We start from the raw sequence: 17,923 nt of genomic DNA on the forward strand, positions 1-17,923 counted from the left end.
GCTGATACCACCTTCTCCCACCCCCAAAGGTTCCGACAGCCAACCAATTCTTTGTTCAGTCCACCCCTGAGTGAAGGGACACAATTCAGGGCTAGCTTTCAGGTACAAATGTCCAGTGAAGAAAAATCTTCAGTGTTTTGAGACTGACATAGGACCTCAGACTTCTCTGGCTGAGATGGAACAGCAGAGGAGTAAAGTCTTCGTAAGGATGGATAAAGAAAGGAGAGGCCTGGAGACTTGTAACTTCCGTTCTTTAATTTGAGTGTCAAATTTGCAAAAGAAAAATAATCTCTGAGGAGCCCCCCTTAGAATTGGATGATTTCAAGCATGACCTGAGAATCAGGCACACAATTAGCAATATGAGTCACAGTCCAGCGTGAAATCCCCTTGGTGAGGGGGTGACATTTCTCTTCCAGAGCACTTGGCAGCTCAGACAAAACTGTCTACTGCGTCTGAGGCCTCCTCCTCCTGGGAGATGATATACCAATATGGCTGATAATATCTTTCGGTGTGATAGGCCGCATGTTTAAAAACAAGACTTAAAAATATACAGCACCTCACTATGAGAAGAACGAAATCACATAAGTCCTAATCTACTTGTTCAAGAAAACATGGCTAAAATAGACTATTTGCATTACTTTTGATAGCCTCTTCCTTTGGAGGGCAAACTTACTATAGTTTAGAGTTTCATCAGAGCATTCAAAAGGAGTCAGATAAAACCTGTAGGCCAGATTTTGTGGGGTTTTTTTTTTTAACGTCTTTATGTGGTTTTGTTTTTAACAATTTTTTCCCCTTTACATAAACAAAAAATTATCTTTATGGCTCTCTGGAGAGTAACTGACCTGTAGATAAGTTGTTTTGTTTAGTTTTGTTTTATAGGCTCAAGAAAAGTTCTGAGAAATATTTTGACAGAACACCACTCACGTCATAGAATTTTCAGCCAAAGGGAAGAGCAGCTTGGTTTTTACACTGACACATTGGGGATGGTTAATGTAAGGGGTGCTGCAGTAAGCTCCTGCAGTGAACCGGAGCTCATATTCTCCAAGAATTCTCCAAGGTATATGATTGGTTGGATGTCTGAGTATATTCTCCAAAGTATATGATTGGTTGGATGTCTGAGTCTTTAAGGCTGTGTTCTTGTGGTGTGGCATTGGTGAACTGCAGTGCACCTAATGCAAAATTCCCCTGATTGGATCTCTACAGGCGTCATTAGCTTGATGGTGACGTGGCAGCTGCATGGCAGCTGTGCATGGCAACAGCTTCACGTGGAAAATCTTTATTTGCATGATGAAGGCAAACTGAGGTAGGCTGTTATTACTCCCCCAAAATGTCCTTTTCTGCCTCTGCTTCTCTTTTTGCCCCATGATGCACAATGAGATGAGACCAAGGGATATATAGGGATCCGAGTCCTATTGCATTGTCTCACAATACTCAGCAAGTGCTAGAACAACCATGCAAAAGGACAAACATTGCTCCCGTGATGTTCAATGTTATTTTGTTAAATTCTCTCAGAATTTCATGCTTAGAAAAACCCAACACTCCTTTGAACTGGTTAGAGTATGAGAGCACTGCAGCAGTTTGTATTTCCCTTTTTGCATTGGTTGCCAGGAAGCACAGAAGTTGCTATGTGCTCTGTCTTAGCTGCATTAACTTCCATTTTCTGTACAGTTTTTCTCTCCCAAGACATCCTTATTTCATTGATTTTGCTCTTTACTTTTTCTTTGTTTTTAATCATTCTATCTGTGTCTTTCACTATAAGCAGCTAGAAATAAGTACACAGAACACATTTATTCTACTGCAGGATATTTAACCTGGTATATTTTTGTTGCTGTGTTCTTCAGAGCAATGGTTTTCATATTGGGGGATACTCTTTTTCAGAGTCCATTCTTAGGTATATTACCAGGGGTAGTAGTGAAGGGAATACTTGGTATGTGTGCTTCCAAAGAGGTTCCTTGAATTTTACATCAAGCTCCTCCACCCAGACTGAGAGCTACTGGGGAAGAGCAATATTTTAAAACTTCTCTGTGAATGTTCTGATCGAATAGGTCTGGCATAGGATCCAGAAATGTGCAGTTAAAATTCGTCTTAAAGGAATGTTCACATGGCAGATTTGAAACACTGTTAGGAAGCCTCTGAGAAGCGGTGACTAATCACAGTTAAACAAAACTGTGGGGCAGGGTGGAGCCTAACTTCATTCTACAGGTCAAGGTCAAATGCCAATTTCATTCCCATAGAATATTCCCTGTCTCAATGGAACTGAAAGGCAGGTGACCTGGCATCCAGTCTCTGCTCTGCCTGGCATCTTGGTGACCTGAGGAGTCCATTTAAAGCCCACAACTCTCAGTCACGTCGTTTGTATAAAATCGGTGAGCCTGTGATCAAAAGGACTCTTTCCACCCACAAAACGCAATGATTCTTCACCACCATGCAGGGAGACAGCGAATTTAGAAACAGGAGGAATGTTAGTGCCACCAGATAAGCCATGTGCTGTGAGAATGATGGGGAAAGACTTTTCTGTAAAAAGTCAGTATGGCTTGGTTTTCTGCCAGGGAAGCGCACAGCCACTTTTGTTCTCAGCATGATATATGGGAAAAGTGAATTCACAAGTTGTGCAAAATGGCTGTTTCATCAACAGGAGTTGGAAGCCAAATGCAGTTGTTAAATATTCACGATCGATAACACAAATCTGTACGCTTCATTTTTCTTGGAATAAGTAATCCTGGCTGAAAGAGATCCCTGGAAGGCACTGAGCAGCTGGTAGGGTGAATAGATGAACACGCTCTGTCTCTTTCCTTCTATACTCATTTCACCTGGGAGATAACTATTTCCCCACCTCTGAAGATGAATATTCTTTTGTAGCAATGACCACTTGAAATTAATGAGTTCAAAATCCCGCGTCTCTCTTGGAAGCAGTTATGTCCAAGACTAATTACCTTCAGTGTAAAAAATACCTTTATTATTTTTTTTTAGTAACAAATTCCTTTTTCCTTTGCTGTACCTTAGAGTACAGCACATTTTAAACAGAGGAAATGTAATTAAATTAGAACTCGTGGTGGAAAGCAGTGGCGGCTGATAATAATTGCTTTTCAGAACACACTATAATTATTTCAAAGCATCGCAGTCAATTTAGAAGGCTCGCTTTGTCTGGACTAGAGCTGCTTTGATGAAGACACTATGCCTTCATGAGTCTAGGTTTTCTTAAATTTAACTAAACTGTTTTTTTTAATGATTATATTAATAATTACAGTACCATGATGCTATTTTATGGACACTGGAAGATAAAATTCAAATTCCCCTTCTGCCTATTTGTTAAAGTTGTAACCACAAAATGTACACAATTTTTGCTCATTAACTGTTTGATAAGCCCTTGAAATTCTACAACCAATGAAAATACCTTTTTCATTTGGTACCTCCCATGTAGTATTTAATACATTAAATCAAGGCGTAAGAGGGATTTTGTTAACACCCTGATAAACCGCTTGTTTTTCCTCACCCTGTTTCCTCTACCTGGAACGTCTCCCCTTTTTTTCTGATTCCATGAGTAAAATTCTACGTTACCCTTCAAGTCCCAGATTAAATGCCATCTGTTATGGAATGAATGAATTCTCCCTAAAATTCATATGTTGAAATTCTAACATCCAATATGATGGTATTAGTAGGTAGGCTTGTGGAGGTAATTAGGTCATGAGGGTGGAGCCCGCATGAATGGGATTAGTGCCCTTAATAAGAAAAGATAAGAGCTTGCTTCCTCCCTCTCTGTTCTCTACCACGTGAGGACAGAATGAAAAGATGGGCATCTGTAAACCAGGAAGAGGGACTTCACCAAGAACTCAACCATGTTGGCACCCTGATCATGCGCTTTCAGACTCCAGTGCTGTGAGAAATAAATGTTTGTTGTTTACACCACCCAGTCTATGGTATTCTGTTATAACAGCCCAAGCTCACTGCGACACCACCTCTTCCACAAAGTCTTCCTTGATTGCCACAAGAGGAGTGCATCGTTCCAAATCCAAGATCCAAGAGCTTAAGTTTTCTTATCTACAGTACAGTGATCACAGGGATGTATTGACCATAAAATGAGTTAACATTTGTGGAATCTGAAAGGATACTGTTATCACCATTATGAACCTTTCTCTGCTTACCTCTTTAGATGCTGCCAGCTTAAAGACATGGTATACAACACAAGTCAGCTAAACACTGGAGTCATCAGGGCACAATTTTCACCTCTAAGCAGTGGGTACTAATTAATTATCTGCAGAATGGTATTTTGTGTCTGAAAGAAAGCACTGGGGTCCTGAGGTAAACATATTATGCTGCTGTGTGACCTTGGGAAAGTCCCTTTACTTTTCTGATTTTCAATTTTCTTTTGTACACAATGAGTTTATCAAACTAAAATTTCATTAAGATTACTTTTGCCTCCAGTACTCTATGAGTATAATTACAGGTGGTGCAAACCTTAAAACTGTGCCCAAGATATTTATAGCATGAAGACTAATTGACATCCTACCTAATCATGCAAACAGAGATCAAATTTCTTCTATGCAATTACCGTTTCTGGCTTCGTAAAGACAAAAAAAAGCAAAATTTCATTACCTTACCATGCCATGCAAAGTTGATCAGTTTTGTGAAATATGCCAGGTAATTAATAACTGGAGGTGGAATGTTCCATCTCATCGTCGTAGCATCATCTTGACAAAATTGCAGAATCCCTCCCCTTTGGCAGAGAACATACTGGAATGTTTGCTGGTTCTATGGAGGGTAGAAAAAAGTAAACTCAATGATAGATCAAATAATGACTAACATTATTATCTTTATTATTATTATTTATAATAATAGCACTAGCAGTAAAGTGTTAACGTTTGCTGGGCCAGTACTCTGGGCTGGGCACTATGCCGTGATCCATATGGATTATATCATGTATATAATGCCGTTGAGGTAGGTATTCTCATTATTTGCTTCTACTGAGGAAACTGAGGCTCAGAATGGACAAGTAACTCGACTAGCATTACACGGCTGGTGTGTGGTAGAAATGGAATTCAAATGCAGTTTGAGCTGACTCCAAAGTCCTGACCCTCAGCTAGAAGGTTAAACTGACCCATATGCAGTATCACTATTCAGGATTAGCATCCAGTTCGTAGAGGACCCGGCCTGTAAGGTATCAACAGAGAGCCTGATATTCAGCTGCTGTGTACATGAAGGGCTAACAATTATGGCATCCCGTTCCGATTTGTGTCTGTGTGTGTGTGTTTGGAGGGGGCGGTTTCCCATACATCCAAGCAATTCTCAGACACCAGATGGGTGGCCTATAATTCCACTCAACTCTGACACTATGTACTACCTGGAGACAGCATCAGATGCCACAGGTTAAGCGCTCAGTCCTACAAGACTGCCCTTCCCCACTTCAGATGCTAATCACAAGTTCAGGTTGTCACCTGTGCTTCTGACCAAATGGGTACAGATTTGAAGTTCCAATGCACCCCTCCCTGAATTTTATTCATTTGCTAGGGTGACTCACAGAACTCAGAGAAACATTTTGCTTACTAGATTACTAGTTTATTGTAAAAAGGTATAACTCAGAAACAGTCAAATGGAAGAAATGCATAGGGCTAGGTAGGGGGAAAGGGCGTGGAGCTTTCATGCCCTCTGAAGGCACTGCTCTCCTAGAATCTCCAACCTGGAAGCTCTCTGAACCCTGTCCTTTTGGGTTTTTACGGAGGCTTCATTACATATGCATGATTGATTAACTAATTGGCTGTTGGCGATTGATTCAATCACCAGCCCTTTTCCCCTTCCCCGGGGTAGGAGGTTGGGAGGGTGGGACTGAAAGCTCGAGCCTTCTAATCACATGGTTGGGTCCCCTGCCAACCAGCCCCCCTCCTCAGGTGCGTTCCAAAACTCAACTCATAACCTAAGAAGAGACATCTTTATCACTTCCAAACTTATGAAATTCCAATGGTTTTAGGAGCTCTGTGCCAGAAATGGGGATGAAGACCAAATACATATTTCTCATTATAAATCATGGTATCACGATGGCTCTACCAATATTTAAAGTACAGAAACAATCCTACCCGTGGGAAACTGTTGCTGCTGAGTCCCCTGCATGCCTGTCCCTTGACCCTAAGCTGCTGTGGCTCCTCCTATGGGTCCCCCTTACACTTTCCACTTTCCCAGTATCTCCTCAAGACCTAGAAATAAAGGGTTGTAAATACCTGTCACAGGGGGCAAGTCCAGGACCCTGCCCCAGGGTTTAGGCTAGCATTCAATGTGACTGGTTGTTGCCCATGCCATGATTGTGAATTTAAAAAAATATTACTCTTGGTCAACACGATTATGTGTCAATGTGTTAGATATATTTAGGGCTGAGGGTTTGTGTTTTATGTTTTGTGGGGGGAATGGGGGTGGATGGGATGGGAGACTGTTTTAGTCTGTTTGGGCTGCTATAACAAAAACAATGGATTAGGTGGCTTAAACATTTATTTCTCACAGTTTGGGTGCCCGGGAATTCCAAAATCATGGTGCTGGCAGATTTGGTGTCAGGTGAGGGCCCTATCCCTGGTTCACAGCCTTTTCATTGTGTCCTCACCTGGCAGAAGGGATGAGGGAGCTCTCTGGGGTCTCCTTTATAAGAGCACTATCCCCATTCATGAGGATCCACCCTCACCTGCTAAATACCTCTCAAAAACCCTACCTCCTAATACCATCACGATGGCATTAGGATTTCAACATACGAATCCTGGGGAAGACACAAACTTTCAGACTGCAGTACCATCCGGAGGCCCTACCTCCTAAGACCATCATGCTGGGAGTTAGTATTTCAACATATGAATTTGGGGGGACACATTTAGTCCATAACAGAGACTTCCTGAAGCACTGACCTGGCAAATAAATGTTAAAAACGATGAATTTGTGGCACTTCAATATTACCATTTTAAACACCATGCTCCAGTAAAAGCAACTAAGGGCTCTTTGGTGAATTGGTTGATTCCAGGACTGGGGCAGGGAAAATAGAAGATGAATCTGGAGCATCTTGGAGTGCCAGATAGTGAGGAAGGGCTCAAAAACAAAACAAAACAAGAAGGATGGGGCATATCGAAACGGTACATACTGAAAGAGCTCTGAATGGCTAAAGTTGGACCAATGTGAGCATCAAATAAATGACAGTTTTAGAATATAACCCAAAGTACAAAATAAATATCCATGAGCCCACCCTGATATAGATGCATGAACAAATAAAACAGGGAGAAACAATGACTCTTCTGTACGGAAGAATTCCAATTAATAAACATAAGCAGAATGAAATAGAAAATCATCCTTGGCACACCAGAGTAACAATTGCCTCTGGGAAGATACCCTGATGGATGCTAACGTTCATGGGTGAAAGTTTAAGCAGGAAGAGAGTATTTGCATAGTTTCAAAGGATCTCCTCTAAGTATTTAGCAATAACAAAGGGAAAAAAACTAACTTTATATTTAAGAAATCTGGCAAAGTGTCTTAGACAAGTGACCAAGTTAACATCACCCATAATACTTATCGATGATCACGTACCCCCTGATTTGATACAGAAAGAAGCACATCGCCTGTGTGGTATCCCTTCCAAGAATGCACACCCCCAATTTAATAGTGAAGAAACATCAGACAAATACAAATTGAGGGACTTTCTCTAAAACAACTGTCAGTACTGTTCAAAAGTGACAAGGTCATGAAGACAAGGAAAGAAAAAGAAGTTGTCACAGATAAAAGGAGACTAAGGAAACATGCCAACTAAATGCAATTTGGGATCCTAACTGAATCCTGGAACAGAAAAAAGTCAATTTTAGAAAACTAGTGAGACCCGAATAAATTCCGCAGTTTAATTAATAGCAGTGTAGAAGTTTCCTTTCTTAGATTTGATCAGTGTTTTACAGTTATGTAAGGGGTTAACAGAAGGGGAAGCTGAGAATGTGGGAACTCTGCATTATTTTTGCAACTTTTTTCTAAGTCTAAAATTATCTCAAAATAAAAAGTTTTGAAAAATGAATTTAAGAACTAAAACCCAGGAGAATTTTCTACATTATGGCATCTAAAAAAACCCATTTCTCTTCTTTCATGAAACTTATGGAATTGTGTATGGAATTTATCGAAACAAGCACAAAGTTTGAAGAAAAACTAAACCATCAACATCTTTTAACTTAAAAATATTTATTTAACCAATCGTTATGTATCTCCTACTATGAACTAAGTAATGTGCTCTCCTGAGTACACATTTTCCTTTATAATGTATAACTTTCACTTCAAAATCTTTCTTTCTGACATATGTAGTGGAATATTCTAGATATAAGCCTATCTGCTTTCTCTGGAGAAATTGTTTCTGGTCAGCTTGTGCCACCAAAAATGCCCTGGGTGGCTGTTGGTGGCTTTTTTGGTCTCCCTGTATTACCCTGGATGCCACTGGTTATGTGAGGGTTCAGGAAATTTTTGCTGTATTCCACTCTGGAAAAATAAATTTTAGTGCCTATGAGTTCCCTCAGTAAATAAAGGAGACTATGCTATCACACCAGTCAGCTTGGGAAACGTGAGGCTCAGCTGGTCTCTCACCTCACAGGAGAAAGGAACCAGGAACGAAATCTTGACAGGGTGCTATCAAAGTGTCTCTCCAACACCCCACCAGGAACTCAGTCACTTCAACGTGATGTGACTTGATTTATGGCTGCTGGACTATAGCTTCAATTATGTAAGTAACATGGGATGGGAAAATCAATCTAACCTGATAATTTTGCTCATGGATAATATTTCAAATGCACAGTTTGATGAGAGGATTACGTAGCATCTTGTAGGGAGTAACAGGAACATAATTATGGGACCTTACAGTGGCTGCAGCTCAGTCAGTTGATATGACATAGCCTCAACTTTTCTCTATCAATTTCTTCTGAACGCTTCAGCTTAAGTGTTTACCTGCCTCAAACTCTGGACTGCTTATTAGAAAAATTAAGGCCCACTTGATAGTTTTGATGGCAGTGAACTGAGGAATAACAACCAACCAAAAACCCGAAAGAGCCAAGAGAAAAGGAAGGGATGCTTGAATGTGAGGTCTTACAGGACTGGGAAATATTTGTGGATGTAATAATTGTGATAACAATGATGATTTATTTTAAAAAGCAGCTATATCTGTGAATCTGCTTCATTTTTGTTATTATATTCACTAGTTTGTTGCATATTTAGAGGACAAGCTAGTGGTTACCATAGGGGGTAGGGGGCAATGTAGGGGTGGGGGAGTGGAGGTAGAAACTATTGGGTATAAGACAGGCTCAAGGGCGTATGCTACAACATGGAGAATACAGCCAATATTTCGTAGTAACTGTAAATGGAAAGTAACCCATAAAATTGTATGCAAATAAAAAATTTTAAAAATGACAACCAATGAAAGAGAGAAAAAGGCAGCTAGAATTTATACATCCATCCATATATATATATATATACACACACACACACACACACACACACACACACACACACACACACACACACACATATATATGCTGAAGGTGAGTAAGTTATGTAGGGGAGAAAAACAGCAGAGAAATAAATACAAGATATTTGCTTTTTGGGAATGAATATGGGTAAGATGATAACTTGTAGCCTAAATATATCTGTGGGCCTCACGTGGTCCAGTATTTACATGAAGGTGCATTCTAAGAAGCACAGTCTTGGCACTGTAGGGTATTTAAAAGAAACCCCAATCCTTACTTGTGCCTCCTGAAAAACATCAAAGGAACCCCACTCATGCTGAGCAGCAACACTTCCCCAACATCCTCCCTACACTTATACCAAATCACCAAACACTCTTAAGCCTAAGTTCAAGGGCTTTTCTTCCACTATTCTTATTCCTTTTTTTCCCAGTTCTTTATTATGTAGGTCCATTCTACTAGTTGTCCACTTGCCCCTGATCTGCTTCTTGGAATTTTCATGTGTCCTTGGGAGGACGTGAGCTCGGGGTCTTCCTACTCCGCCGTCTTGGCCACACCGCCCTCTGATCTTCTTATTGCTTGTGATTGCGTTTCATAAAAGATTAGGAACCTGGAGTCATTAAGACTCTCTTAGTGGGTAGATGATGACGGGGGAAGTTGTGTGTGTGTGTGTGGGGAGGGGGCACTGGGAACAATCCCATGGTACTGAAGCGCCACAGAGAAAGTTGTGGCTTGTTCCAGTCTCACCCTGGAAGTGAGCAGAACCCCTTTTTCCATGAAGAGGTTTCTCCTTTCCCACCACACAGTGGCTTTGTTGCCATGCCCTCCATTACAGAAAGAGGTTTTCTCAGACTTAAAACGTGAGAAATTCAAGCAAGGAGCCAACTTGTCATTGTTACCCACGGGCAATTCAGACACAAGGGGCCCCTAGGTAGCACCAATCTTGTTCTTGCTAAGCAGCTGTCTCCTCAGCCAGCCCTCTTCCCCACAAAAGTTTCATAAAAGCTTTTTATTACGTAATTATACTTCTGTGCTTTGTAGTTGGGAGGTAACTCACAATTAGCATATTTAATTAGGAAATTAGGTGTTATAATCACAATATGGAACAGAAATTTGCCATGAAGTTTTAGTTCATAAACACGGGGATTTTTTTCTTTAAGGAGGAAAAAACCCCCCAAAATCAACGTTAACGTTCTGTTTTGGCAGATAGTGAGATTTAATTTATGTGCTAAAAGGGAGCGTTCCGTCTGTTTTCCAGATGGATCCTGCCTTCCCCTTTAGCTGGGAATGAGTCATTCTGGAATGTAACTCTCCCTTCAGTCACTACCCGGGCTGTGCCGGGTTTTCTCTCTAGGGTGGACCTTGAGCTGATTTTCCTTGGAACATGTGGTGTAGAGGGTTGATGCTCAATGGATCCAGCTCACTGTTCAGGATATGTTTAGTGTGCTCTACTGTGTGTTAGGTGCTCTGAGGTGATGAAGATGAAGTGAACCAACCTAGATGGGAGACCAGCTTCTAAATACACTGGGCACTGATACAGGGACATAGAAAATGGTGTGGGAACATAGAAGAGAGAGTGCCTAATCATGAGGGCAAGACAGCCACTTTATATGGTATTTCCCAGGAATAAAAATCTGTGTTTGAACCAACCAACCAAGGATGCAAAGAACCTGTTCACATACACTATATGTCCTACACCATAGTTCTTAACGTGGAGTCCAAGGACCCTCCTATAGATTTTAGGAGCAGACTTGATTTTCTCCTGGGCCCGCCTTCATTCTATCTGAGAACAGGTGATGAGTTTACCTATCTTGTGACATGTAAGATATGAAATTATAGGTAAAATTTTATGAATTTGCATTTTTTTCTGGAGAAAATGTACATGACTTTATCTCTTTTTATATGCATATACTCAGTGGTGTCTGTAACCCACAAAATATTAAAGTTACTGATCTATATTATAAATATATACATAAATATATATACATATATATTAATTTCCCAAATATTGTCTAGAGGATAGACAGAGGGACACAACTCCCACTTTCAAGCTATCAGGGAAGACAAAGAACTAAGGAATGGCACAGATAGTCAGTTAACCAAAGATATATGTTCCTTTTCCACAAGTAGCATTGCTGCTAGGAAGCAGTGGCCCTGTCAGGGATATTTCACAATCCTTCTTGCTTCCAGGTGTAGCCGCATGATGACTTCTCGACAATAGAATGGGAATGATGTGATGTGTGTCACTTTCAAGCTAAGTCAAGAACCAGGTCCAAAAATAAAAATAAAGAACTGGGTCTCATTTCTTCACTCTCTTTTTTCTCTTCTGCAATGACTGTGGAAGATGGCAAAGCCACAAGATGGAAGGAGCCCGGGTTCCTGAATCCCAAGTGGAAGGCTGCTTTGTTGAATACCTGCACTGTTCAGGTTCAAGAGACTGTGGTTTAAGCCAAAAAAAAGCATATATTCTAATGTCCATTAACATTTTTGTGTTTATATATTATAGAAACTAAGATTTACTTATGATACAAAAGCCAAGTTCAACAGAATGTGATAAGTGACACAGAAGTGTTAAATGCAATGGGATACTAGAAAAGGAGTGGTGAGGAAAATTAAAGAAACATCCAAACTGAGACAAAACATAAGCAACACCTTAATGATGAGTGGATACCAAGGTGAAGGGCCCATGGAAGATCAAAGGGGTTGGCAGAAAAGTGGGTGATGGAAGGTGAGCATTTCAAGCACAGGGGACAACACATGCAAAGCCCTGGAGACGACAGTGAGTAGGGATTGGCTGAAAGTTGCTCAGTGTGACTGGAGTGGAGGATGGGATATGGGTGGAGGTAAGAGAAATCTGCAAGGTCTAGATCCTGAAGGAGATTAGACTTGATCCAAAGGGCAAGAGAATGGTTTTAATCAGATTTGGGTTTTTGACAGATAATTCTGGTTGCTGTGTGAAAGATGAAGGGAGCAAGATGAAAACAGGGTGGTCACTACATAGGCAATATTCTAATCCTGATACATAGGGACGGTGGTCCAAACTAATGAAGAGGCAATGGGAAGAGAGAGAAGTGGCAGGAAGAATGGTGACTAGATAAGGAAGAAAAAGAATCTGGAGCCAGAGATAAATGTCGATATGAGAGTGGAAGGGGCAGAGGACTTCGAATACATGATAATGCTGCCACCCTTGGTTTTGCTATTAGGTTGGTATGTGGTTTTTATCTCTGTAGGTTTAGTTTTACCTGCAAAACTGATGATAAAAACTACTTTGCAGGGTTTTAGTCAGGATTAAATGAGACCCTGCCTGTGGTAGTGTTTTATAATTCCACGGTGCTTTATAAAGGAAAGGCTCTGACCTACAGATAGATTCCACATAACAACAGTCCAATTCTCTTTGCCTCAGGAATCTAAGGATTGGAGTCTTGTTAAGACCATTTACAAGTGGAATTTTAGAGGGTCCACATGGAGAAGGATCACTTTCTACTCTGATGGATCAACCTCACAAGTATTGTGGTGTCTCCCCCAACGAGCCCACCATTTCCCTCAAAGTGAGTTGTTTCTAGGTGCCTCATTTTTCCTTAACTAGATGACATTTGGGGATATGACATGCCTGGATGTCTTTGAGGTCATCATACCTTCTAGAACAGCCCCTGACACCGTGCATTTGTAGCTTCCTTGAACTACACTTCCGTCTCAGTCTTCTGGTTACTAATGGTAGTAAGACGTTCTCCATGATGGAGATCAGTGTTCCTAAGTCTCCTCATTTCTACCAAAGGCACTGAGGCCTGTAGATAGTTGAACAATAGAGAATGGCCCTTCCTTCCCCAAATTAATTTGTATAAGGCCTCTTTGTGATCATAGGGTGGAAACACACTTGAATCTCAATAGATATTTCCTCTGTGGCTCCTACTACCACACAACGTGTCGATAATGTGGTTCTTTTCCTTGATTCCTGATACCAGCTGGGCTCACTGTACTATATTTGACAATTTAATGATCAAGACACTGAGTTCATTAAAAAAAAAACAACAAAAAAACAGAACCACCTCTACATTTAACTAATATAAGATCTAGATACTGAAGTCTGACTTGCAGAAACACTTGCCATTTTCCTACACATCTGGATCTCGGAGATATTTCAAAGAACTTCTCTCTTCAACCAGACTGACAAAGCATTTTGGAGACCAAAAGAAACCTGATTCAAGCAATTATTCTTACATGTACTTTCCAAGTCTTGGCCAGTCTTGGAGGGTGGCAAGTCATTGTTTATAGGAGAATGAATCTTTGATTGAAGTATCTTTGGGTCAAAGATAAAAAGGAGCAGTTCATACAACACGGCAGCTGGTATGACAAACTGCATAAAACAACAATTCGCAACGAGTATAGATGTATCATCAGTGCTTCTGGAATCATAAACCTCTCATTTGATTGCGCCGTTTAAAACGTTTGATAGAGTGTATCGTGATACCTAATTTACTTGTACTCAGATGGCGGCATGGATCGTGTTCCTCATTTGTGTTTGCAGTTCATCAAACGTCTGCCATTCTCCTGTGATGATACATGATTTCAAAAGGGAAAGGGAGGATACAGGGTGAAATATAGTGGAGACTGGGGCTGCCACCTTGAATGTGCCACCTGCACCTTCAAGGTGGCAGCCCCATGTGGATGGTACTGGAGTCCAGGCCGGGCAGCCCTCTCAGAGGGTGGTTCTGCCTCATTCTGCCCCACAACTTGGCAGTAAAGCCTTCTGCACGTGATGGGCACTGCAGTGGGCTGTGGTTTTACCTGCTCAGTGTATATTCCCGTCTCCCTTCTGGTAACAGAACCCCCTTTCCTTTTGAGAAACTCCTCCATCAGTACAGGTGGTCTTTGTGAGACTTTCAATCACAGTGCCCCTCTTCCAACACTGGGACTGGAAGCGGGTGTGTTGACCAGCCTGGGCCAGTCAGTGTACTTCCCTCTGGAAATGGCGACTGGCTCAAGAACAGACCTGTGACCAAAGTCAAACCAATCGGATCCCATGTTCAAACCTGACTAAATCAGTCAGAGAGACAGCTTGCTCTCGGTTTTGGCTCATAAGTTGTGAACACATAGGCCAGGGCTCTCAGAGACACAAGAGAGACACGACACAGAGAGAGCATCAGAGAGCATTCACACTCTGAATCCCTGCAGCTGAGAACTAAATCCACACTTGGACTCCCCAGGTATAAATACTAATACATTTCACTCCCTCCAGTTCTTCAGGCAGCTGGTTTGAGTTGGGTTTCTGTCACTCAAAACACAGAGTTCTCATACAGTTGTTAAACAAATGCAATTTCAATGAAGGGATCAATTAAACATTTCCATGTCTCACTGTATTGTAACCCATGTCTAGGCACGACTCATGATAGATTTCTGATTCTAGGGTATACAGAATGATTGCTCCTAGCATTTTTTTTTTTTTTTTGCAAGAGGAATAAAAATCATGTTAGGGTGGAGTCAGCCAAGAGCCCATTTGTTTCATGTGTGGAAGGAGATTGTTTTTCAGTGTTAGAGCTAGGATGTCACCGTCTATCACTGCCATAACAGCCCGGTTGTATACAGCAATTTCCTCTTGGACAAAGGCAGAAAGAGGTGACTTGAAAGGTGAAGAGTTGTCGTGGAGAAAAATAATCCGTTTCTACACTTGTATCCCGCCCTCCATTTCAAGACTCCATTTCCTATCGCTTTTTTTTTTTAAAAAATAATAGCTTTATTAAGATAGATTTCACATACTGTGTAATTCACACAGTTAAAGTGTATAATCCAATGGTTTTTAGCATATTTACAGAGTTGTGCACAATTCACCACTATCAATTTTAGACTGTTTTAATCACCCCCAAAAGACCCTTTAGCAGGTATCCTCCAGTTCTCCCCTCTCCTCAACCCTAGGTACCCACTCATCTGCTTTCTGTCTCTATGGATTTGCCTATTCTGCAATCTCATATAAATGGAACTGTACAAGATGTGATCTTTTGTGACTGACTTCTTTTACTTAGCATCATATTTTCAAGGCTCATCCACTCAGGCATTCATTCCTTTTTGTGGCAGAATAATATTCTATTGTATAGATATACCATGTTTGTTTATTTACTCATTTGCTGATGGACATTTGGGTCGTGACCACCTTGGGACTATTAATGAATAAACTGCTACAAACACTCATGTACAATGTTTGTGTGGACATATGTTTTCATTTCGCTTATGTATGTTCCTAGAAATGGAAATGCTGGGTCATATGGTAATTCTATTTTTAACTTTTTGAGAAGCTGCCATACTGTTTCCAAACTGGCTGCACCATTTTGCATTCCCACCAGCGGAGGGGTGTGAGGCTTCCAATTTCTCCACATCCTTGCTAGTATTTACATCTCTCTGATTATAGCCATCCTAGCAGGTGTCAAGTGGTATCTCACTGTGATGTTGATTTGCATTTCCCTGATGGCTAATTAGGTTGAGCATCCTTTCATCTGTTTGGTGACCATTGTTTTCTCTTCTTTGGAGAAATGTCTATTCAGATCATTAGCCCGTTTTTAAACTGAGTGGTATCACTTCAATAGCAGTGGCAAGGTACTTTGGTGAACAGAACTTGGCCTCAGGTTTTGGAATGACCGAGTGCTGGGAAATGCACTCTGTATGATCAATGGAACCAGGAAGATGAATGTGGATGGGGACAGAGCAAAGAGAAGACAAGCATTTTATCCCCATCCTGCGGCTGGGGTAGGGGAGGGGGCGAGGGCTAATATTTCAACTTTCAGGACTCAGTGTGCATGTCACCTCCTCAGAGAGGTCTACCTTGATTGCTTTTAGAGAGATCCTATGAATTATGTTTCATATTAGGCCGATTTTTTGTTTCCTTCCTAACATTCTTATGACATAATTACTTGACTAGTCTGCTTCCATTTATTTCTTTGTTTATTTATTTTTAACTCTGTCTCCCAGGTCTTTGAGGGCAAAGTTCACATCTGTCTAACTACTGCTGTGCTCTCAGCAGTTACCTTGGTGCCCGGCATAGTGCCTTTGCTCAAATATTTCTTGAAAGGAAAACAGCTCACGTTATAAGATATAGTTGTTACGTCAGCTTATCTTCCTCAAATATTGGGAAAAGCTTTACAAAACAGTCTCTACTAAAAGACTAACTTTCAGACAAACTCACTCCTGTCCCATGTGTAACATTTACGCAGTAGAATCAACAACTGTAATGTATTCCCAATGTTCACGCTTGAAAACTGTGAAGTATACTACACAGTCTTCACATATTCCTCATGCAAAGAAAAGTTTAGCTGAGATAGGCTCCGCCTACCCATGGTCCATTATTCATAGACCAAAAGGATTTTATTAACAAGGCCACGTTATCTATGTTATAATCCTACCATACGGGGCCCACCTGTGATGGAATTTAAAGACCACCCCATCCCTCCAAAGGCTCCACCCTTTGTTCTGATTCCACGTTAAGGAAGAATCTTCTTTGGAATGAGACTAACACATCTCATCTTACATAGGCACAAGTTCTGAATTTCACTCTGCTACTGAAGCATCATTTTCATGTCATTTCTTACATTAGTCATGCTTGTGTAGAATAAGTATTTGAAAAATAGTCAGAAATGGGACATGACATTCCAGACTGGGCTATGAGGAATTTTCAAAATTATGAGTGCTTTTTAATGCCTGTTCATCTATTTACCATGTTGCAGAGCTCTAGGAAAATGGAAGGGCCTTTATCTTCCTTCTCCACGACCCTCCCTCCTGAGCATTCAAGTTCCCTGCTGGTGACTGACTGGATACTGAGGAAGAGGGAGTATCTAGGTTCATTCTCAGGTGAGGGGATGGGTACCAGTGCCATGTTTAGAGTCAAAGTAGTGTGCAAGGTGGCACTGAAAGCCGGTCCTTCTGGGCTTGAATCCCGACACTGACACTACTACTGTGTATCTTTGGGCAAGTTACTCACTATGTCTTTGCCTCCATTTCTTAATCTGTAAAATCAGGACAGTAATAGCCCACACCTCATAGAATTAATGGAAGGATTAAATGACTGAACATACACAAAGCACTTGGAACTGCACTGGAAGAGAGAGTTTATAATTATTTGCTTTCTTCTTCTTTCCTCCTCCTCCTTCATCTCCGTTAATATCCCCATCATCATATTCGAGAATGTAGGAAGAGGAAGAATTCAGGGGAAGTTAGGTCAACTGTTGACAGGTTCCACTTGGGATATGCCCCTTTGGGGTGCCTGTGGGGCATCTAGTTAGGGACAAATGGAGAAATTGGCCAGGACCTGCTGATGTTGTTTTGGAACCATGTGTACATAGGTGACAGATGGATGCATGGGACTGGATAAGAGCACACAGGTAGAGCAGGTGGAGGGAGAAGAGAAAGGGAGATATGGGCAGTGCCTTAAAAGGGAATACAAAGGAAGAGGATCCAGTAACCCCATGCTAGGTAGACATAAAGTGGGAAGATACTAA

General features: G+C 41.1%; 1 protein-coding gene across 9 annotated transcripts in view; it reads right to left on the minus strand.

The window, feature by feature from the left end:
* Positions 1–17,923, minus strand: part of CRBN (cereblon) — a 950,388-nt gene that overhangs the window by 100,367 nt on the left and 832,098 nt on the right. For 6 of the 9 annotated variants that reach the window (XM_029241884.1, XM_029241885.1, XM_029241886.1 and 3 more), the window contains one exon: positions 4,594–4,749. In XM_029241884.1, the coding sequence (XP_029097717.1) occupies positions 4,594–4,674 (81 nt within the window). In that variant the 5' untranslated portion in view covers positions 4,675–4,749. Of the gene's footprint in view, positions 1–4,593; positions 4,750–17,923 lie in introns of those variants that run through there. The other 3 variants (XM_029241889.1, XM_029241891.1, XM_029241892.1) reach the window with 3 other exon arrangements.

Source organism: Monodon monoceros, unplaced genomic scaffold (assembly GCF_005190385.1).
Source record: "Monodon monoceros isolate NGI ecotype Baffin Bay Population unplaced genomic scaffold, NGI_Narwhal_1 Super_Scaffold_3, whole genome shotgun sequence".
NCBI lineage: Eukaryota > Metazoa > Chordata > Mammalia > Artiodactyla > Monodontidae > Monodon > Monodon monoceros.